The 22,312-nt window shown below is 41.3% G+C and overlaps 2 protein-coding genes across 3 annotated transcripts; one reads left to right on the top strand and one right to left on the bottom strand.

Annotated features, from left to right (window-relative positions):
- The first annotated feature begins 904 nt into the window (after window positions 1-904).
- On the top strand, window positions 905-11,384 carry LOC100836219 (serine/threonine-protein phosphatase BSL2 homolog). Of its 2 annotated transcripts, XM_003561819.4 has the most exons (21): window positions 908-1,765; window positions 2,656-2,716; window positions 2,903-2,981; window positions 3,265-3,344; window positions 3,425-3,519; window positions 3,625-3,724; window positions 3,891-3,960; window positions 4,667-4,768; window positions 4,855-4,936; window positions 5,726-5,905; window positions 7,129-7,402; window positions 7,642-7,879; window positions 8,065-8,235; window positions 8,495-8,733; window positions 9,428-9,512; window positions 9,604-9,702; window positions 9,787-9,986; window positions 10,071-10,146; window positions 10,240-10,375; window positions 10,453-10,589; window positions 10,686-11,384. In XM_003561819.4, the coding sequence occupies exons 1-21, from the start codon at window positions 1,375-1,377 to the stop codon at window positions 10,770-10,772; spliced, it is 2,982 nt and encodes a 993-aa protein (XP_003561867.1). In that variant the 5' UTR covers window positions 908-1,374; the 3' UTR covers window positions 10,773-11,384. The 2 variants fall into 2 exon arrangements, with proteins under 2 accessions (XP_010232097.1, XP_003561867.1); XM_010233795.3 differs by having other exon boundaries at window positions 905-1,765; window positions 9,604-9,986.
- A 1,756-nt stretch (window positions 11,385-13,140) lies between these two features.
- On the bottom strand, window positions 13,141-21,674 carry LOC100838357 (DNA-directed RNA polymerase II subunit RPB2). Its single transcript, XM_003561825.4, has 25 exons — window positions 21,188-21,674; window positions 19,489-19,710; window positions 19,114-19,404; window positions 18,767-18,964; window positions 18,530-18,594; window positions 18,361-18,447; window positions 18,024-18,144; window positions 17,887-17,931; window positions 17,665-17,802; window positions 17,482-17,554; window positions 17,305-17,381; window positions 17,119-17,226; window positions 16,866-16,982; window positions 16,271-16,426; window positions 16,068-16,169; window positions 15,770-15,895; window positions 15,615-15,692; window positions 15,442-15,537; window positions 15,222-15,337; window positions 15,067-15,136; window positions 14,934-14,987; window positions 14,702-14,845; window positions 14,310-14,609; window positions 13,734-14,156; window positions 13,141-13,644 (listed from the first exon to the last, which is right to left on the bottom strand). The coding sequence occupies exons 1-25, from the start codon at window positions 21,551-21,553 to the stop codon at window positions 13,531-13,533; spliced, it is 3,687 nt and encodes a 1,228-aa protein (XP_003561873.1). The 5' UTR covers window positions 21,554-21,674; the 3' UTR covers window positions 13,141-13,530.
- Window positions 21,675-22,312: the final 638 nt, after the last annotated feature.

A 22,312-nucleotide genomic window follows, 5' to 3' on the forward strand; every position in this document is an offset into this window, starting at 1 on the left:
GGGTTTCCGAGTTAGATGTTGTGGTTCGTGTTGTTCAGAAGACATTGTCTTGTATTGAATGAAAATTTTATGATTTTTTTCATAAAGAGTTATATGTATTTTTTTGTGGCAAGCTATATTTCATGCAGTTTTGGCCATGGTGGTATAAATAGGAGAAAAATATATAGGTCCCAAAGGAGAGTGTGTTAAACATTCCGACAACGCACACCATGATGGGATGAAATGGTTCCGTCCATTCCAAAATATAAGTATAGACATTTTTTTTACCACAAGTAAAGTATAGGCACATTGCTTCAGACGGAAACGGAAGAAGGTAATAGGCTTCAAATTAAACATAGATGCTAGTATATAGAGCCCAATATTGAACTAAATAAACGACTGGGTTTTGAGATCTTGACACGGCTTAAGTGCATCATCAGCACCGAAAAATTGTACTCACTCCATTTTAAAGTACACGACTTGCTGCTTCTTCCGTCTGAAAAATTTATACAAATACACGTCAGTTATTTCGGAACGGAAGGAGTACAATATTTGTTGACCGTCAAACTTTTTAAATTTTGACTAAGCTTACAGCAAAAGAGATCAAACATGGTGCCAGATTAAGATCACAAGGTCCATCCGTCCATCGATGTCTTCTTCTGTAAACTAGATCAATTTTAAAAAATTGGACGGCCAACAAATATCGGAAACAGAGAGAGAGTAGCGCGGCCATAGATATGCTGAGCCATGCCGTACGCGAATCCAACAAGACGCAACGCAGCGCGCTCTGCCTCACGCAGCGGAGGCAACGGAGAGAGTTGCATTTCGAAATAACAAAGCCGCGTCGAGGCCAGAACCGCACAAAGGAAAAACCAAACCAAAATGTTTTTTTTTTCTTTCTCTTTCGCCAATCGCCACTCCCCTTCTCCTCTCTCTCTCCTCGTCCTTCGTCCCTCTCCGTCCCCGCGTTCGTCTCCTCCGCTCCAACCAAAACCAAACCACCCCCAGATTTGCACCTTGCCCCCCAGGGATCCCCCGAATTCCCCGTTCCATCCCACCCCCGCGCCGCGCACCGCCCGGCCGGCCTCCCGAATTCCCACTCTCGCTCCAAATCTCCCGGGGTGGGCGCCTTGGCGCGCGCTCTCTCTCTCCCTCCCTCCCGCCAGCGCTCCCGGCGATCGCATCGCGTCAGGCCGGACAAGCGGGACCCGACAAATCGCGCGGTGCCGCGGCAGCCCGAATCTCGCTGCCCCGCCCGCGGGGAATCTAGGGTTCCGGCGGCCAATTCACGGGCTCTGGCGGTTGTGGCCGCGGCGGCCCGCGCCTCGTAGGCCGGGCGCCGGCGCGTAGGTGGGGATCTCGAGGCCTGCCAACCCTAGGAGGCAGAGTGAGGCTATGGACGTGGACTCGCGCATGACGACAGAGTCCGACTCCGACTCCGACGCCACCACGGCCGCGGCCGCGCTAGGCAGAGGCTCCGGGAGCGAGACCTCCTCCTCGTCGGCCCCGTCCACGCCGGGGACGCCCACGGCAGCTCCGGCTTCGCCAGCTGTCGCAGGCTCGGGACCGAGGCCGGCGCCAGGGTACACGGCCGTCACCGCGGTGATCGAGAAGAAGGAGGACGGCCCGGGGTGCCGGTGCGGGCACACGCTCACGTCAGTGCCGGCTGTCGGGGAGGAGGGTTCGCAGAGCTACGTCGGCCCACGGCTCATCCTCTTCGGCGGCGCCACCGCTCTGGAGGGCAACTCTGCAACACCGCCCTCCTCGGCTGGCAGCGCTGGGATCCGTATGCCTTTAATCCCATTTCTTGTAATTTCTGATGCTTTCCTGTGTTGATAGGTGTTATGTCGTCGCTAGAACCACTTATTAGAGGATTTTTTTTCCCTTGCGGCTGGATATGATTGCAACCTGGAACGTTTTTTGGTTTACAAAGTTTGAGGTTTCAGTTTGAAATGAATTTGTAGGCTTCAGGGGATTTAGGGAGAAACCGTGGTATTTTTTGGTTAAATTATGCTTTGAGTAGGACTAGGGAGCTGAAAGATGGTGAATTTCAGATACGACCTCTGTTTGGGAATTAAATCTGAGCTATTTTGTTGACTTTAATTTCGTCGTCTGATATGCTGAATGTAGATGATGTTGGTTCGTTCCTGATACCAAATTCGTTCCCTGAGCTGGAATGTGCAATGGTTTTTTGGTGCCATTAAATTGAGTAGTGGCATGTCATAGTTTTTTAATGAATCCCTTATTCCATGGACAGTGCTGCTTTCATTGCTGCCATCTAAAGTTGCCAAATGTCTTAGGATTATGGTCGGTTGGTTGCCAGGAACATTTTACCGTCTTCAATTGGGTGTGATACTGTTATTTGAGTTTCCATGTTGTCCCTATTCTATCAATATAGCCGGAGAAACCTTTTCTTTCTAGACAAGTTAGGCAGGGAATGAAACTTCTTCAAGACTCGATGTTGACATGAAATTACCGGCTTTCTTCTTTGTCTATCATTTTTTTTTCAATTTATGGAAAAAATCCTTTTGCAGTGCAACAGAGAAGTTTAGTTGATCCAGTGTCCAAATCATGCTTTGGAATGAGAAAGTAGATGATCTTACCTGGCATAGAGTGCTAATTTTGTCCTCCACCCAAACACATAGGTGGATATCTCATGGATCTCCTTGGTTGCAGGTCTTGCTGGCGCTACAGCTGATGTCCACTGTTATGATGTGTTATCAAACAAGTGGAGCAGGTAGGGTATTCCATAATTCCTTTCCTGCCTTCTTTTTCTTCAATACTCCCTCCGATCCATAATAAGTGTCTTGGATCTACTTCAGTAAAATCCCTATAACTCTCGTCTTTCGGGGTGGCATGGTAATTTTGTTTTTAATGCGCAGCAAATTAGCAAACCAACTTAACGATAACACCACTTTGTCAGGCTTACTCCACTTGGCGAGCCTCCTTCACCAAGAGCTGCACATGTAGCAACTGCAGTTGGAACCATGGTTGTTATTCAGGTATTTCTGCGTTTACTAGTCGCACACCAATTTAGTGATCAGACTAGCCTTATTATTGTTTGGAATTTTATATAATATAGAAAAGCATCCGCACCTTGTTTACCACTTACCACACCTCCTCTATTTCCCAAGTTAATCTAATTGAGGCAACTATAACATACCTTGTGAAAAAGTAAAAACCACGCGCTAAGTTCGTGTAGGAATTTTCATTATTGTTTCCTCAAGTTTTATGGAGGCAAACACTAGATTTCACATCTTTCTTTTGTCATTTGTCGCTATCCAGGGTGGAATTGGTCCTGCTGGTTTATCTGCAGAGGACCTTCATGTTCTAGATCTTACACAGCAAAGGCCACGATGGCACAGGTTATTATTATTCTGGACTAAGTTGAGTTTAGAGTTACATTTCTTGATTATATCTTCTGAGGGTGCTATGCAATCTATAGAGTGGTGGTTCAAGGACCTGGTCCCGGTCCACGATATGGACACGTGATGGCCTTGGTTGGACAGCGGTTCTTGTTAACAATAGGTGGAAATGATGGTAGGCATTGCTTTCTTAAACATTTGTCAAGATTTAAATAGTAATGGATAGCACTTGAATCCATGCTGAATGGTGTCGGTATTGGGACATTTTTCATTTGCTTAGGAAAGCGCCCTCTAGCGGATGTATGGGCTCTTGACACTGCAGCTAAGCCATATGAATGGAGGAAACTTGAACCTGAAGGTGAAGGACCACCACCATGCATGTAAGTGTGCTAACATAAGCAATATGTGTTTCATGTTGTGAAGTTCATTACTTTGATGAGCTATAAATAATATATTGCTGTGGCTTGAACACCTTGCACAATTGTACTCCATTATTTAAAAGACTAAGCTAAACTATCACTAAATTGTAGTCATATTGCTGTTCAGGTATGCCACTGCAAGTGCACGCTCTGATGGTCTACTTTTACTTTGCGGTGGGAGGGATACTAATAGTGTGGTAAGAGAAACAACTATCATCGATATATTTATGTGCTAGTATTTGCTGAACCTTTACCAGAGCAAAACTTATATGACTAAATGAAATGGAATTAAGTTATTTCTGTGCAATATTGGAGCGCTTCTAGTAATATGTTGTTAAGTTTTGTTGTTTTAGTGATCAGATGTCAAGCTATCTTAACAAGGTTCCTTATTGCCCGTCAAGTGATTTTCTCAAATATTGCATCTCCGTGTATCTAAAATCTTAAAGTTGCAATTTCAATGAAACTGCTGGCTGAACTCCATGAAATGGAAAATCAAGAAATTTATTACTCTGCTAAACAATTTAATCTCACATGGATCAAGAGAAAGTGATTCATGCATGACGGCAAGAGTATATTGCACATCTGTTTGTCAGGTAGCAATTGTTGAGTCATGAGAGCACTATTTCGGTTGCAAGATGAGTAGCTATCTTTTCTTTTATAATGAAAAGGAGACGTTTAGTTGTTCAAATCACATGATGCCACAAGTGATACATTCGTCATAAAGTACATATCCCTGATTTCATTCTAGTTGTCTAGATGTCTCTAGTTCTTGATTAATACAAGTAGTACCTATTTCTGTTGCTTTACTTCTAGGTTTTGAACTTCAATTCTAGAAATAACAATAGATTTTTGGTCCTATATACAGCTTCTATTCTTATATATGTCATTTTCTCAAACCATCAGCCCCTATCAAGTGCATATGGCCTTGCAAAACACAGAGATGGGCGCTGGGAGTGGGCAATTGCCCCTGGTGTCTCTCCATCACCCAGATACCAACATGCAGCTGTAAGTTATCATTGAATCATCTCTACTTTTTAAAAATGTTATCGCAGTGTGATGTTTGTGTAATGCATGTTTCACCTTCTGTTTAGGTTTTCGTGAATGCACGCCTTCACGTGTCAGGAGGTGCTCTTGGAGGTGGTAGGATGGTAGAGGACTCCTCAAGTGTTGCAGGTTCCAGTTTTGAGACTTTGAAGTAACTGACTTGTTTTTTGTTTTCATTAAATTCGCCGTGAACAATATCTTACGTTGCTGTCAGTTTAATGAAACTATGCACTCCGAGCTCATAGTTCAATGAAACTATGAACAATATCTTGCTTTTTGCTGGTGATTGGCAGAAAATGTTTCACAAGAAAGCTGTTTCTTTTAGTAACCATTTTCTCTGAAAGATCTGAATTGTAAAAAAAAATTCTTAATAGCTTAATTACTTTCAATATTATAACTTTGTAAGTCATGTTTACTCTTATAAAGATGTCAATCTGTCGCGGCGATTCATTTACCTCCTTCCCTTGCATGTGGGCCATTAGATCTGTTGCAAACTGTTGAGAGTTGACGGTTCCATTTACCACCACAGTTGGAATAAAATTACCTGCGAACGCTAGTAGTGCACAATAGTGAAGCTTGGCATCGTCGGTGGCTTGACCTGCTGGGTAGTCTAATTTATTTTATCCATGGCAACCTGCTGGATAGTCTCTTTTTTATTTGTAGCAACACATTGTTGATTACTAGTAACTTAAACTTGCTAATTATGTCAATTTCTATATGAATGTTTTTTCCCCTTTAGTTCATTGTTGCTGGTGCCTACGACCATGTGCTGATATGAGTAGCTTTTGTTCCTCTTATGCTAGCACTGAAATCATCTAATGTCCATCTAAGGTTTTATAGCTAGAGACCTAAGCATCGCTGACTACTTTGGCTATATATGAGTTTCTTATAACTTGTACAAATTCTACCTGATTGCAGTGCTGGACACGGCTGCCGGAGTTTGGTGTGATATAAAGTCAGTCGTCACAACTCCCAGGACAGGAAGATATAGCGCAGATGCAGCAGGAGGTGATGCTGCTGTTGAACTTACACGAAGGTGTAGGCATGCTGCAGCTGCTGTTGGTGATTTAATCTTCATCTATGGAGGTTTACGGGGAGGTAAGATAATAATTTTCCAGATTTGATGTCTACATGTGTTAAAACACATTTCTTATGATGCTATGAATCTCATATCCCTCCCAGTAACCCCACTTGCTAGGTGACTGGTGTTACTGTTTTTTATCCCTTAAATAGTTCATGAGTGAGATACTAAAAATTGACCAAGATCCATCTATTTACTGTTAGATTTCCTGCAAACTGGTCATCATGCCGTCGCTTTACACATTCAGAGTTGTTTTCTGTATTTTCATTTTGATTTGATGAACATATGACCAACTGATCATTTTTTCCCACTTGCACGAAATCCCATATTTTAATATTCAATGCATCTAGATCAAATCAATGAAATGACTAAAGGCCCATCACATGTTACTCCATTATGAACAATTGGTTAACTTGCATATGTATCATGTATGTAGATGACACCATTTTGGTCATTTGGTAGTTCTAGGATGATTCTATGTTCCATGTGAATGATGTTTAAGGTATTAGCATCTGTTCTGGTGAGTTATGAAATCCTTTGCATGGCTAACAGATGCTGTGGACTTATTATCCCTGGGATGTAATGTCCAAATTTTGTTTCATTCAATTTGATATTTCTTGCCATGCAATTTTTATCTCATCTGTTAACTTCTAATGTGATATAAACTACCAGTCATCTACTCCTTTTCTGATTATAGTACATTAGGATGACTAGACTGAAGTCTGACCATTACACATTTATTTTGTGTGTGAGAATATTTTTTTTTGGCAGTTCACATTAGTTCATACTATATTACTATTCCCTCCTGTTATCAATACATGTCGTATTAGGTTTCGTTAAGGCAAGGGTTTGACCAAGAATTACTTTGTTAATATGGGATTTTTATGGCATGAAATTCATCACTATATTCGTCTTCAAAAGTACTTGCTGGTAATTGTTTTTGTATCATAAATCACATATTAATGAAGTAATTCTTGGTCAAAGTCGTAACGCCACCTAGTACACTATATTGAGAAAAAAGAGGGAGTATTTTCTCAATCCTGTGTCTGAACCACTAAATATCATCTCTAATTGTTTATACGATAATGATTCCTTATATGCTTTTAGTTGGATCAAACATTTAGTTTTATCTGTTGAGCATAAATGATTTTATTTTATTTTTATATAAATTTATTTTCATACAGTTTATGCACGTCACCTTTACTTATTTCTTGCTAACATCATAGGATTGGCATTGCAGGCGTATTACTAGATGATCTTCTTGTGGCTGAAGATCTGGCAGCCGCTGAAACGACAACTGCTGCTAATCATGCGGCGGCAAGTGCAGCAGCCACTGACATACAAGCTGGAAGAGTACCTGGAAGGTATGCGTACAATGATGATCGGGCAAGACAGGCAGCTCCAGAATCAGCTCCTGATGGATCTGTAGTTCTTGGAACCCCAGTTGCTCCTCCTGTTAATGGGGACATGTATACTGATATTAGCCCTGAGAATGCTGTGCTGCAGGGACAGAGGTACACTCCATTTGTTTCATAAATGTGTTCTGGAAGTTTCAGTAGTAAGTTGATACTCCCTCCGTTCAACAAAGGATGTCTCAAATTTGTCAAAATTTGGATGTATCTAGACATGACTTAGTGTATAGATGCATTCAAATTTAGTCAAAGTTGAGACATCCTTTGTTGGATGGAGGAATATTAGTTTTGTAATTTTAATTTCACGGTCATTTGTTGCTTCATAATTATTTTTATCACAGGAGATTAAGCAAAGGTGTTGATTACTTGGTTGAAGCATCAGCAGCAGAGGCGGAGGCAATTAGTGCCACTTTAGCTGCTGTAAAGGCTAGGCAGGTTAATGGTGAGACAGATCATTTGTCAGACAAGGAGGAGTCTCCAGATTCCACATCAAGCAGCAAACATTCAAGCCTCATCAAACCAGACAATGCTCTATCGAACATGACACCTCCACCTGGGGTTCGGTTGCACCACAGAGCTGTGAGTAGGCTATCTGTTGTATTTTGTTGTATCTGCAGTTCCTTGTTATATTTGTCAGTTTACTTTTAGCAGGTCAATGCACTTTAAGCCTAACCTAACAGGGCTTAAGTACTCAGTCTTGTTAGCGGCACCTGGCTTAAGCTTCTTTTCCATCACATTTAGTGACATGTTTTTTCTTCTTACAGGTGGTGGTGGCCGCAGAAACTGGAGGTGCCTTAGGTGGCATGGTCAGACAACTCTCAATTGACCAGTTTGAAAATGAAGGAAGAAGGGTCAGCTATGGCACCCCTGAAAATGCAACTGCTGCAAGAAAGTTGCTTGACCGCCAGATGTCCATAAATAGTATTCCTAAAAAGGTACTTTTTTCATATGGAAAATATGGTCACACCCAAAACAAAACTATAGATGTTCTTCAATGTAAAGTTAGACATGTATATGAGTATATCTATGGAAAAAGATAGAAATCCAGTTGCTCAACTGCTCTGGTAACGGGCCTTTGTATTGTAAAAGTTTAGATGCTCGGTAGTGGCATTAGTGGAGATAAGAGATACTAGCCTGCTGTACTTCTTTTCAACTACTTATTACCTTGAGTTGTGTTTGCCAATACTTATCCAGGTGATTGCGTCTCTGTTGAAACCTCGTGGTTGGAAGCCTCCTGTGCGAAGGCAGTTTTTCTTGGACTGCAATGAGATTGCAGATCTTTGTGATAGTGCTGAAAGAATATTTTCAAGCGAACCAAGTGTTTTGCAACTTAAAGCTCCAATTAAGATATTTGGTGATTTACATGGTCAATTTGGTGATCTTATGCGATTATTTGATGAGTATGGTGCTCCTTCGACGGCAGGAGACATTGCGTAAGTTCTTGCTTTTGCATAACAAAAAATGACACTAGTTTTTGTTGTTGCAATGGTCATGGTTGGTTTTCAAGATGCCAAAACTGCAGGATAATTTTTGGTATAGCATGCCATGTCTTTTATGTTCCCTGAAGTGTATTAATCTCTAGGTCCTCTGAGAAGTTGCAGCTTTGCAGGGCATATTTCACACCATTGCCAAATGAGTGCTGTTCCCTATTCCTTCTGTGTCCCTCAGAAATATCCAGCTGTCCCTATGTGCGTTGAATGTAATGTTCTAGAGATAATATTTTCGTGAGTAGTTTAGGGCAGTCCAAATGCTCCACTTTGTACCGTATCTAAATAATGCCAACTAAGGAAAAAAAATCTGATGTGGCACCCTATTAAATGAAGAAAGAGAAAGATGACGTATCTTTTTTTTTTACCAGGAAAGATACCGTATCTTAATGTAGCTACGGCGCTTAGTGTTGAAACCAAAAAAATTCTTCTCTCACAAAATGCATTAAATGTGAGTTTATTTAGATAAACCTATAAAATACAAACCATTGGTGAAATTGTATGTAAATATATATTTAATTTATAGGATACGATTTAAGATATGGTGCATGGGGAGTGCTCTTTGTTATGTTTTATTTCTCCCTTTATTTTGTGAACCCCCCCCCCCCCCCCCTCTGCTTATGATCTTGTTGACCTGCAGGTACATTGATTATCTCTTCTTGGGTGATTATGTGGATCGTGGTCAGCATAGTTTGGAAACTATGTCTCTTCTTCTTGCTTTGAAGGTATTAAATATCATCTTACCTTCATGCCGCTTAGGTTTGTTTTATTACGGTCATTTATTCAAATTAATATCTATACAATTGTACTTTTCAGGTTGAATATCCGCAAAACGTACATTTAATTCGTGGGAATCATGAGGCTGCAGACATTAATGCATTGTTTGGCTTCCGGATAGAGTGTATAGAGCGAATGGTAACAGTTTCTTTGCATACCGTGTTCTGTTACAGGATCACCTTTTATCTTTCCTTACATGGGTGTTCGTCGCTCAAAAAACAGGGTGAGAGAGATGGCATCTGGACATGGCATCGCATGAATAGGCTATTTAATTGGCTTCCCTTGGCTGCACTAATAGAGAAGAAAATTATCTGTATGCATGGTGGCATTGGTCGGTCAATCAACCATGTGGAGCAAATCGAGAATCTTCAAAGACCAATTACCATGGAGGCTGGCTCTGTTGTCCTAATGGACCTCCTATGGTTAGCATTTCAGCAACTGCAACTGACGTTTCCCCTTAGCTGTTTATTTTTGTTGATGCCATGATCTTGTTGTGATGCTTACAGGTCTGATCCTACAGAGAACGACAGCGTTGAAGGACTAAGACCAAATGCTCGGGGGCCTGGTCTTGTTACATTTGGGGTTGGTGCTTCCTACTCCCTATGTTGGTGATCCCACCTTTCTTTTTCGTTGACCCGTTTGATCTTGTGAAGCTAACACAAGTTGTTGACACAGCCCGATCGTGTTATGGAGTTTTGCAACAACAATGACCTTCAATTAATTGTACGAGCGCACGAGTGCGTGATGGATGGCTTTGAGCGTTTTGCTCAAGGCCACCTGATCACTCTTTTCTCTGCAACAAATTATTGTGGTGCGAATATGTCTTAACATGATCTTTTGTCATCCTGTTTGCTCTGTCTGTGATTGCTTGACATGGTAGCTACACAGGTACTGCAAATAATGCTGGTGCAATCTTGGTTTTGGGTAGAGATCTTGTTGTTGTTCCAAAACTTATTCATCCCTTGCCCCCTGCAATCACATCACCTGAGACCTCACCAGATCACATTGAGGATACATGGATGCAGGTAACAATATTTTTTCGAAAATATATTTCTTTATTTGAATTAGCTGGACTGCTGCAATCCATCTCTTTACCATGTGATGTGTGAAATGAATTTCAGGAGCTGAATGCGAACAGACCAGCAACTCCAACCAGGGGCCGTCCCCAAGCAGCAGCAAATGACCGAGGCGCTCTTGCCTGGATATAGTAGATTCGTTAGACATTGTTTGATATGATCCATCTGAAGTCTCACTCAGTGGCATCTTGCTTTTTCTACACAAGAATACATCTGTGTTCGAGAGACGGGCTTAGCCCACGGCCATGCCAAAAGAGAATCATCTACAAGAAGTGGAAGTTACTATAAAGATGGATGAATTTAGTTTCATCCAGGACAGTGCAAAGTATGAGCTCTCCAATCCGTTTCGCTAGCACATAAGTATGACATATCAACTCACAGATTGTGTGAAGATCTGCGGAGGCTTCACCTTGTATATACTCAGCTGCCAGTGGATATGTGGATGTATGTGGTCTTTTGCATCCAATTGGAATGGCAAAAGGAATAGAGTTTATTGTAGTAGGTATTCTTTCTGTTCCCTTTCTTGGGGGGTCTAGAATTCTGATTTTGCAAAGGTGCTTTTGAGTTGCCACAGGGACCTCATATCTGACCGGTTGTGGTTTTGTCCTGTATAATAGCTCTCTCTGCCTACTTTTTGTCACGGCATACCCCGCTGTAATTTCAGCCTACTGCTGATGTGTACAATTTTGTGTTTAAAAGTTTTTGCTGTGAATGGAGCTCGTGATTGGATTTATTGGAGGACAAGGGCTGTCACTTGTGGTTCTTGATATGTACAAAATATCGAAATACCTTTCACTGAACGGAAATTGATCTTGATGTCAGGTGGCCGCTATGTTTTAGACTGGATGAGGATGGTGTGCATCTTTTCCTCAGATGTAGTATTGTCCGTCAATGGTGGCGATCACTGAATATTGAACAATTTCGAGTGCAATCTATTGGGTATGTTGGTATGATGAACATGTTTGAGAAGGTCCGGAAGTTCGGACGTGGAATCTCAGGATTCCATCTTGAATTCCGGTGTAAGGTTGCCAAGGAGAGAACTAATTTTGATGCTAAATCTGTACGGGAGCCCATGAGCTGCGAAATCTTGGGTCAATTTCGAGCGTGCTGCAGGTTTCGTACTCGCCATCCAAAATCGATCGTCGTCCTTGACGATGGAATCCCCAGCTGGCTGATTGGTCGAAGCTTTCACATTTACTAATCCTCCGTCGGGAAATAAGTGGTACTTTCTGTTGTATTTACACGAATTTGTATTTGTATTATTCACTTAAAAAATCATGGTGGTGGTACTTTCTGTTGTATTTACACGAATTTGTATTTGTATTATTCACTTAAAAAATCATGGTGGTAAAGTGTCGTCCACTTAGTACAAAATTTGTACTAACTTAATACAAAATGGCTGACACTTTTTTATGGATCAGAGGAAATAATATAAGTCTACATGCAAAAACATGTGAAAAGTTGATTTATACATTGTACCGTAAAAGGACAAATTAAGGGTACTTTGGATTGAAAAGGTGGCATATGTTTTTTCCTATCTGTATGGCTAAATATACAACTTTGTGCAAATTTTTGCATGGAGTTTTACATTTAATAAATATGCACGAGTACTATACAAAATGTGATAACTTTTTGGAAGGTACTACCTCCGATTCTAAATTGTTGTCGAAATATTACATGTATCTAGACGCTTTTTAAGAATAGATACATCCATATTTGGGTAAATTTGAGTAAGAATTTGAGTACAGGGGTACAAGAGTACCACAAGTACATCTATCATGTAGAAACAACCAAGTGCACAGACATTTGACGACTTTTCCTGCAATCTCTTCAAATGGTGACTGGGGCATGGTTCTATGTGGATGACTATGTCCATCGCGGCACACTTGTGTCGAACAAATTCTCGATCACTTGTCGTTGTGGGACAAATTTGTATTCACGCATCGTTGTTGGAATAGTATATGTCAAAAACAAACGTGTCTGCCTTATATTTCTGGATGGAGGGACACTTCAAATGAACCCTATACTGAAAAGAAAGCCCTTCAGCTACGAGACTGTAATATATTGCGTACATAGGGTTGCCCAACTTAGGTTGCCCTGTATCCATCTTGATTTTGTCGACACATCTTCGGAGCAAATTTTCCACTAGCATGATGGAATATTTGATGAAAAAGAACACAAGACGCCCATGTCTAGAGCATTTCTAGCGGGTTCACTAAACCAATTCCAATCCCTAGAAACTGCTACTATTCACCAAAAATGTCCAAATCCCTAAAAAAATAATCACCTAGAGATGCAGTTTACGGAACCTGCTGAAGAACTTAAATTTTCCTTAAAAAAAATTTCATATCCCTAAAACTAGTTTTCGAAAACCTGCTTAAGGTACTCTAAGAGTGCTAAAACCAGAAGATTAACCAAGACCAAGGATTCCCTTAAAAAAGACTGCCCTTCAGAGGAGCTCTCCGCAGCTTATCCCATATGAATTTGCTAGTAATTGTTGTTTCGTAGAAGGTCAACGTAATAAATGCATCGAACATCACTGATTAATACAAGCATTTTTTGAGTCAAGAAAGCCAAAACTGGAAGAAAATGATGTCTCCAGATAACGGGATCATCACAGACGGGCAGTTTACTTGTCCTGTTAATGAATTCCTAATGTACAAGAACCTATGTCACTTCATGGCTTGCGTTTTGATTTAGTCAGAACAGGCATCAGAAGGACATCCCTCCGAAAATGCACATTCCATAGTAGTGCATCAGAACCGAAGTACAAATCAGAACAATCGCACACATACTACAGTAGTCCCGCAATAGGGTATCGAGGGAAAATCCAAATGACTACATGGCAAATAGCTCCAGTTAGGCACACCCCGAATACAAACAATCAAGCTCAGCGTTTTTTCTGATCCTTCCCAGACTTGATATCATGGGTGAGCATCCTGGGAGCAATGGCCATAGCCATGAGCTCCTGGAAGAGGAGTTTACAAGCGTATGGGATATGTACCTGTAGGAAACAGACAAGCAAAAGCATGCAAATAGCTTAAGATCACATAGGCAAAACAGTAGATCAGAGCCACATGATGTTTCAATTACCTGGACAATGTCTGTCTTGTTCTTGCAGCCTCTGCATTCAAAGGAATTCTTCTTGAGATTAGCAATCGCAATGAGTCCACACTTTTCACATACATGTACTCTGTAAGCATCACTCTGGTCGAATAATCTTTCCTTCAAGAAAAATGCAGCACCATGAGCAATCATGCAATCCCGCTCCATTTCTCCAAAACGAAGACCACCATCACGTGAGCGCCCCTCTGCTGGCTGCCTGGTCAGTATCTGGACAGGACCACGACCTCTAGAGTGAATTTTGTCATCCACCATGTGCTTGAGCCGCTGGTAATAAGTGGGACCTAGGAAAATCATAGCAGTCAATTTTCTACCAGTGTGACCGTTGTACATGGTCTCAAATCCACGCATCTGATATCCACATTTGTGAAGTGCTTTACTGATGTTATCAACCTGAAGCAGAAGCAAAAAAAATAGAAGATAAGTTACAATCACAGTTGTAAGACCACACTTATTATTATTATTCTCAGCAAATAAAATAGAACTAACTTTTTAGAATAATTAGAAAATAAATCAATAATGACTAGTCTCCAGAAGATTACTCACAGTAACATCAGTGAAAGGAGTTGCATCTCCTTCCTTTCCCATGTGAGCTGCAACTTTACCCATAATACACTCGATCAGTTGACCAATAGTCATACGGGACGGAATAGCATGTGGATTCACAATGATATCAGGCGTGATGCCTTCGATTGTCCATGGCATGTCCTCTTGTGTGTAAGTCATTCCAACAGTTCCTTTCTGACCATGCCTACTGCTGAACTTATCTCCAATTTGTGGTATGCGAACAGATCGCATTCTAACCTTGACAAATCTTAAACCATCAGCATTTGTTGTTAAAAGAACCTGCAAAACAAACATCATACTCGGGAGCTGTTCGTTTCAAACCGGCATATAGAAACATCAACAGCAATGGTCAAAAGCCAAAAACAACAAACCTGATCCACCATCCCACTTTCACTGTGACGCAGAGAAGTACTATGATCACGCTTCGAGTATCTAGTAGCTTGCCCTTGAGCGTCATCTTGTGGAATAGGAGATGTCTTCCCAATAATGACATCTTCCCCAGAAACCCTTGTTCCCTGATACATGAATTATTTATACAATAGGGAATCAACAGTACTGTACTGTGATAAAGATAAGCCTACAGTAAAGAAGTTTTCTACTCACTGGAGGTGCAAGTCCATCATCATCTAGTTTATCGTAGGACCCATGGCGCATTCCCTACAAGGAAACATTACAAGAATGTTAGCCCCCGAGAACCGCATAGAGAAAATCTGCGATGGACTCTTGAAAACATCACCATAGTGTTCTCCCTATTTGGACGACCAAATTCCTCTTTGACGAGAGTTCCCATCTTCTTTTCCTCATCTCTGCATAAGTTAATGATTAGACTGTAAGCATTTGAGTAATGAGTAGTGACATAGCTTGTACAATTTGTTCAAATGGCAGCTTTACCTGTAAGAGCGGAAAAATAGCGATCTGAAAAATCCACGGTCTATTGAAGATTGATTCATGATAACCGAATCTTCTTGGTTATATCCAGAGTAGCATGCAATAGCAACAATTGCATTCTTCACAAATCAACAAAGCAACACATTAGTGATTTGCATAAAAAAGATTGAAGTAAGAACAAAGAGCAAACTAAGGTACTCTCCTGTTAAGATTGATCACTTACAATGCCAGCAGGTAACTGCCTGAAGTGCAAATGCTCCATAGCACGAGTAGTAACAAGAGGCTTCTGAGGGTAGTACAGAACATACGCCAATGTATCCTGAATCCAAATGGTAGGCATTGAAGGTTCAAACTTAGACCCACAGAAAACAAGATAGGGAGAAAATGGACACTCACCATTCTTAACTGATAATTGGTAACATATATTCCCATGGCTTGCTTTCCCATAGCAGACTGATATGTATTACGAGGTGACTGCAATCAAAGGAATGAATTAGACATGTCCTTAAAAAAAAGTGTGGTACACAACATTGCTTAAGGGGATGTGTCACCTGATTGTGGTCAGGAAAAGGAATAATCGACGCACACACACCAAGAATCAGTGAAGGGTGAATCTCACAATGCGTGTAAGTCTCAGAATACGCCTCCTGTGGATTATTTCTTGCACTAACAAGGTCCTAAAAAAATTCATTTATGGGCATTATTGGTAGAACATGGATCTAGGATGAGTAAGGAAAAGCCTTTCGACAGAGGAACACAAAGAGAAGGGCAAATTCACATTGAAAGGAATGCCACCCTGGTCACCCCACAAATGCTCAGGCATACAACAATGCAACAGAACCAACTTACATTTATAGTCATAGAAATCATAGTAGTCTCTTCCTCTTCTGTATCTATGTACTCTATAAATCCTTTGGCAACCAAGTCATGCCAACCTTCGTCAGGAGTCTCCTGGATAACCAAAAAGTAGAATAATACCAGTATATGAGAACAAATATGTGCATGCCAATCTAAATTAGAATAAAACCAGTATAGAATAGACAATATCAGACCCTCTGCTGCAATGCTCGGATATGTTTCTTCTTAATGAGAAGCCTCTGGCCATCAACAATAAACAGTGGACGACTGCAACGCCCATAGTCCGTGTAGAGTCGAAGTTCTTTAAGACGAATATCACGCACCACTCCAACTTCAGTGTTGACATCAATCTGAAAATTGATAGCATTCAGCATGTAATTCTGAGACTGTCATTGAAAATCGCATACACAAATAAATGTCATTCTTAACCTCTTATAACCAGTTCTATACTAGACATTTAAGATGTATATGTATTTAGCTTACTGCCAAAAATGATATTGAAATTGAATAATATTCCCTCCGTTCCTAAATAGTGCAAATTTGCACTAAAACCACGACAAGTATTTAGGAACGGAGGGAGTAACAGATATCAAACGAAGTTTGGAATACATATGAAAGGAGACCAAAATGACATCAGTTTTATTAAAAAGAATGCTCTCAATCTATGATATATACACATTATTACATGGATAATACATGTTTTTCAAAACACATATCCATTTCTCCATACTGCCAGCAGCATTTGGCGTGATACTTCAAAAAATTAGACAGGAGAAGCAGGGAGCAGACCTGTCTTCTTAAACGCCGAAGTGTCTTCACCAATAGGTCAGGGTTCCTATGAATTCCAACCCAACATCCATTGACAAATATTTTAGCAGCTTGAGGAATGACTGCTGGTGATATTTCCTGTTAAAACCGAATACAGGACCAAGTCAGTTGCCATTGTAACTGGCAAACTCCACCAAAATCTTAACCCAGTGATTTCATATGGTGAACAAAATCAAAATGCATGCTGATAAACTGGCAAAGGAATAAAACAAACCTCGAAATTTTCTGTGCCCCACTCTTCCAAAAATTCCAAAATAGGATTTGCGGCAGAACCAACAGTGATATATACCATCAAGGCAAGATTTTTAACCAAACCACAGGCCTGAATACAAGGTGTATGGAGCGTAAAACAAATGACCAACTCCTTCAAACAGAAGAATTAAGAGTGCCAATAACTCACTTGTCCTTCAGGTGTTTCAGCAGGACACATCATTCCCCAATGAGAATTATGCAATTGGCGAGGTTTTGCCAATTTCCCTATCAATAATATAATCAATGTATATTAAGATCACCACAATGCTTAAAATAAAGTCTCAAGAAGAAAGTAATGTATGAAAAAAAAAAGAGTTATGTCAACCTTCACGCCCAATGGGAGAGTTCAACCTCCGCAGATGTGATAATGTAGAAGCATAGGTAAGGCGATTAAGCACCTTGGTGCCACAAGAAGAGGAAATATTACAAAGAACATATTAGAACATCTGTCACTAAACCAAGCAGGAGAAGTAAGCATAAGTGTGAAGTAATACAAAAAAGTACACACCTGAGAAACACCGGCTCTTGTACCAGCTTGGTTAGCCTGTCCCCAGTTTCCAGTAGCCAGGGAATACTTCAATCCACTAGTAATAGTTTTCGCTTTGATGGCAAATTGCAAATTAACATCCTTTCCATTATCAACACACTGAGTTCAACAAAGAATAGCACTTAATAATTACCAGGACTAAGTAAAAGAAATAGAGCTTGACAATTTAGATAGGGCAGAAACCTTCTGAACATATGATCTCACATCCCTTGTCAATTTCCTGAAAAGCTGTATAGCAAGGAAAAAAGAAAAAAGTTAAGGTCCCAACAAAAAAAAAAGAAACAAACACCATATAAATTTGCTGTCATATTGCAACAAACCATTCTGAACAGTCCTCCAAGCAATGGACCTGCAAGGTCGAGCCTTTTGTTACCGTAATGATCTCTGTCATCCTCAGCTCTTCGACCAAGAGCGCACATCAATAGGCGGTGAATAATATACCTGCAGAATGAGGGATAGGAAATTAGCTGACCTTGCTTTCAACCAAGCTACAGCATATCAGCATGCAATTTTGTTGATTGACAACAGACCAATGGGCCGTTTGGGAGAGTGGTATTTCGCGATGAAGTTTCGGTATATTAGTTCAAAAACAACAAAATTTTACTGAGAAATACCGCTCTACCAAACAGGCCCTAACCATCAATTTAGAACACATACCCAAAGTAGTATGCCTTTTTAGTTTCACAGAATTCGCCGACACCAACATGGGGCAACATCTCCTTTTGAAGTATCTCTTTGGCATACCTGCAGAAGTAAAAGAGGTGAGGAATAAAAAATATATAATTTAATCTTCTAACAAACATAGAGTTCTCTTTGCCTAACGCACTTGATTCTTTTTTCTCGAGTTACACCAACTGTAGCACCACGCTTTCCAATGTAGTCCAGAGCAACCTACAGGTATAGAAAAAAATTCTAGCAACTATCCTCAAAGAAAAAAGCAACCCGATAACTATGTAAGTTCCATTTGATAATTCGCTTAAGAAGATAATTCAGGTACATGACTCAAATTTAAGTAGCAAAGGAACAATTTAGTTCCACTGCTCAAATAGCTAAAGAAATTTACCTGTTGATTTTGAATGACAAAAGCTTCCTCCAAAGATGGGCGTAGCAATTCCATCATTTGTGTATCAGAGAAATCGTAACATATGTGCTCCAGTATATCTTTGTCAGCAACAAATCCTAATGCCCGAAACACAATGATGATGGGAATATCTGCACGAATGTACGGCAATGTAGCGCGGATATATTGACCAGATGAGCCCTGCAGCATAAGAAACCCTTAACAGTGTCAAGATACATTAGTTTGACACACTGTACCTCCCACATGTATGCTACATTAAGAAAGCAACTATACAGTCACATGCTTGTTTGACGAAATAAAATATTTTTCAGCTTCAGCAAGTTACTGACCCCTTTCGCACCGGCACGAGAAAGCATTCGAACGAACATGCTACTAGCAGGTCTATTCTGGTTCTCTGCCATAGAACGGACTTCAGCCACATATGCAAACTTATTTGGTTGCCGCTTCTTAAACACATAGACATGATTGGTGCTCATCTTTTCCTGGGCAATGAGAACCTTTTCACTACCATTGATTACAAAATATCCTCCTTGGTCATAAGGGCACTCTCCAAGTTCTGTGAGGTCCTTTTCAGATTGTTGAAATAGTGTGCAGTAACTAGAACGCAACATGATTGGAACCTGCGGGAGGAAAAACAGTTGAGAATAGAACTATACAAAGAGCTGATACTAATAGCACATATATTAACTAGTTAGCAACAACACCTTCCCAATGAAGACTTTTGGATACTCCATAGTTTCTGTAACTTCTTCACAGTCATGTCCTTTCTTTACAACTCTATATGATACATCAACATAAAGTGGTGCTGAGTATGTCAGGTTCCTGAGCCTTGCTGATTTGGGGAATAAGGTAGCTGTCTCTCCATCAGCTTCAGTCATCATTGGTTTGCTCAGATAGATTTGACCAAAGCTGATCTTGTGGAGTGTCTATGGATGAAAAAAATACAATCATAAGTCACATCTCAAAGACAATTATAATAACAGAAGTCAGTTTGGACTGAGATGCATCAACAGCGGTGCACATCATAGCAGCAGCAACATTCAGAATTCCCATAAACTCACAGAAGGAACTATGAATGTATTTCCTTGTTAAATAACACAAATACATCTATAGCATGGTTGGCATTTCATTTGAGAGATGTGAGGTGTGCTTACATGAGGCTTATAGCTCAACAAGACAACAACAAAGGAGGATCCTGATCATGCAGCCAGAAATACCATTTCCTCTTCAGAACTTAAAGGGGAGATCGTTCTCCATCTTTTAGTAGGTATTTTTCACCTATGACGCTAAAACCTTAGAAGAGATTAATATTTATGACTTTTTTAGGGGATTCCGAGCTGTTCAGTCACCTGACAAAATTCAATTTTGTGTTTTCCAGGTTTCATAAAGGGTTCAATCACTTACAGAGCAAGCATCTTCTGATCCACGAGTCCAGCCTTAACTGCACTCACCTCAATATGACAGCCATTGTTACTTTTTTAGCATAAGCTGACCATTTCGGTACTATAAGCCCTTGCAAAATAATGGCTAGACAAAAAACACTAGTAGGTCTCACATTTATTAGAAAAATTATTTACCCAACTCTATTTCAGTGTATGCTTTAGCACAAATATGTTTATATTTTACTGGTAGCATTTTGTCTGTGAAATATATCTCAAACCAGCTATGCTTCTTTACCAGTGTGTCACAACTTCAATTGGTCCTGCCAGTTTGCCATGAACATATTTATTTATGTAATTGTCTACTCTGTGGGTGCTCTGTTATAACCACAGTAATTACACTGACAATGCTGAAAACATTAAGGTTAAGCTTTCAATTGTTTATTTATTTCACAGTATGTTCATCAATTTACACTTGACATCATTTGCAAATCATTGTATACAATCTCCAAACAAACAAATAACAGAAGTCATCTTGACAGTCAAAACCCTGAGACATACACCAGACACTAAACTCTGCTTCCTCCAGCTATCATTAGCAAGTCAATGAATTGAATCTAAAGTCACAAAACAAGGCCTGAAGAACTCTTCTAATCTAATCATTCCTGGTGCCACCCTCTGAAATTCAAGCACTCAGCACCTCCACGCAAAGAGTACTTCAACACAACTCTAATCTCAACAAGACACCAAACAATTCCACCTTCAAAATCAAATCCAACCTACAACCATCAGCGTTTTTAGTTGCTATATCAGTGTCAAAATTCTCGGGGGCCAAGCATAAACCTCAGCAAGCAGCTGAATACTCGCAAAACCATCACAGGTCAACAAAACGAACAGCAGCACATCCTAAGACCCGCCTATCACCGTGGAAATATACCAAGCTTGCCAAACCCTAACCACCCGATTCAAAGTGCAGCAATCAGCAAAAGTTATGCCATATATTTGCTACAGTCGGGAGGGCAACCTCGGCAAACTCGGCCTGTCGGCCGGGATTGTGCTGCGACTCGGGCCGGATCTCGATGTCCGCGGATTCGTCGACGATCTCCTGCATGGTGTTCTGAATGAACTCATCGAAGGAGTCGAGTTGCTGGCGCACGAGGCCCTTCTCCTCGAAGTAGGCGGAGATGACGGCCCAGGCGTCCTCCTGTGTGATCTCCTCCTCATCCCGCGCCTCCTCACCCTCAGCATCCTCGTCCTCCATATCCACCCCGTCCCCGCCGCCGCCGTATCCCCCGTCAACCTCCTCGTCAGCTCCGTACCCCCGGTGGTGGAGCTGCTGGTGACCTCCCATCTCCATCTCCATCCCCTCCTCGTACTCGTCGTCCTCCATGGCAACGGCAACCCTAGTGGAGCCCGGTGGTATGAGTGTGTCGCCTCACCACCTCTGCAGAGGGAGAGAGGAGAGATGGGGAGGGGCGGAGGCGGAAGGAAGAAGTGAGGAATTGGGGAAGTTTCGCCGATCTGGTTCGGAATATATTGGGGGCGCAGTCGGAGGTCGGTTTGGAGCTTGGATAATGCTGTGTGGGCCGGCGGCCTCATTTAGTAAAGATGGAAAGTGGGCCGGAAACCCTTGAAAAACGTAAAAGGACGAAACGCAACATCTTGAGATCGTATTCATCCTTTCCATAGGGGAACGGTACTTTTTAGGGTTATAAAAATGTGCAACCGGATGAAGTCATACATGTCTTGAAAACTTTCTAACAAGATGGTCATTTTGTGGCTTGTGTAAAAACACAATGGGGATAAGTGCGGGTTTAGAACTTGACTAGTGCGTTGCCACGGTCTTTTTAACGGGCACCGCACGATGGTCGCCATGACCACTTTGAAAGGTGATCACAGGTATCACGAAGCCGCACTACGACGATGGGTGAGCATGACCCCATTGCTTTGGCACCACAACACCACCAATATTCATTGTATTTCCACCCCTGCTCCGGCTCGTCAGCCCTCCTCTTCGTCAACACCTTTCATCGAACCGTTTTTGCCTCGTCGTCCTGGACCCGTTTCTTCCTCGTGCCACCTCTCCCGACACGTTGCGCCAGCATCGAGCCATGCCTCCCCTCAGAGCTGCCGCTGCTCGTCCGAGTCT

Source organism: Brachypodium distachyon, chromosome 1 (genome assembly GCF_000005505.3).
Source record: "Brachypodium distachyon strain Bd21 chromosome 1, Brachypodium_distachyon_v3.0, whole genome shotgun sequence".
Taxonomy (NCBI): domain Eukaryota; kingdom Viridiplantae; phylum Streptophyta; class Magnoliopsida; order Poales; family Poaceae; genus Brachypodium; species Brachypodium distachyon.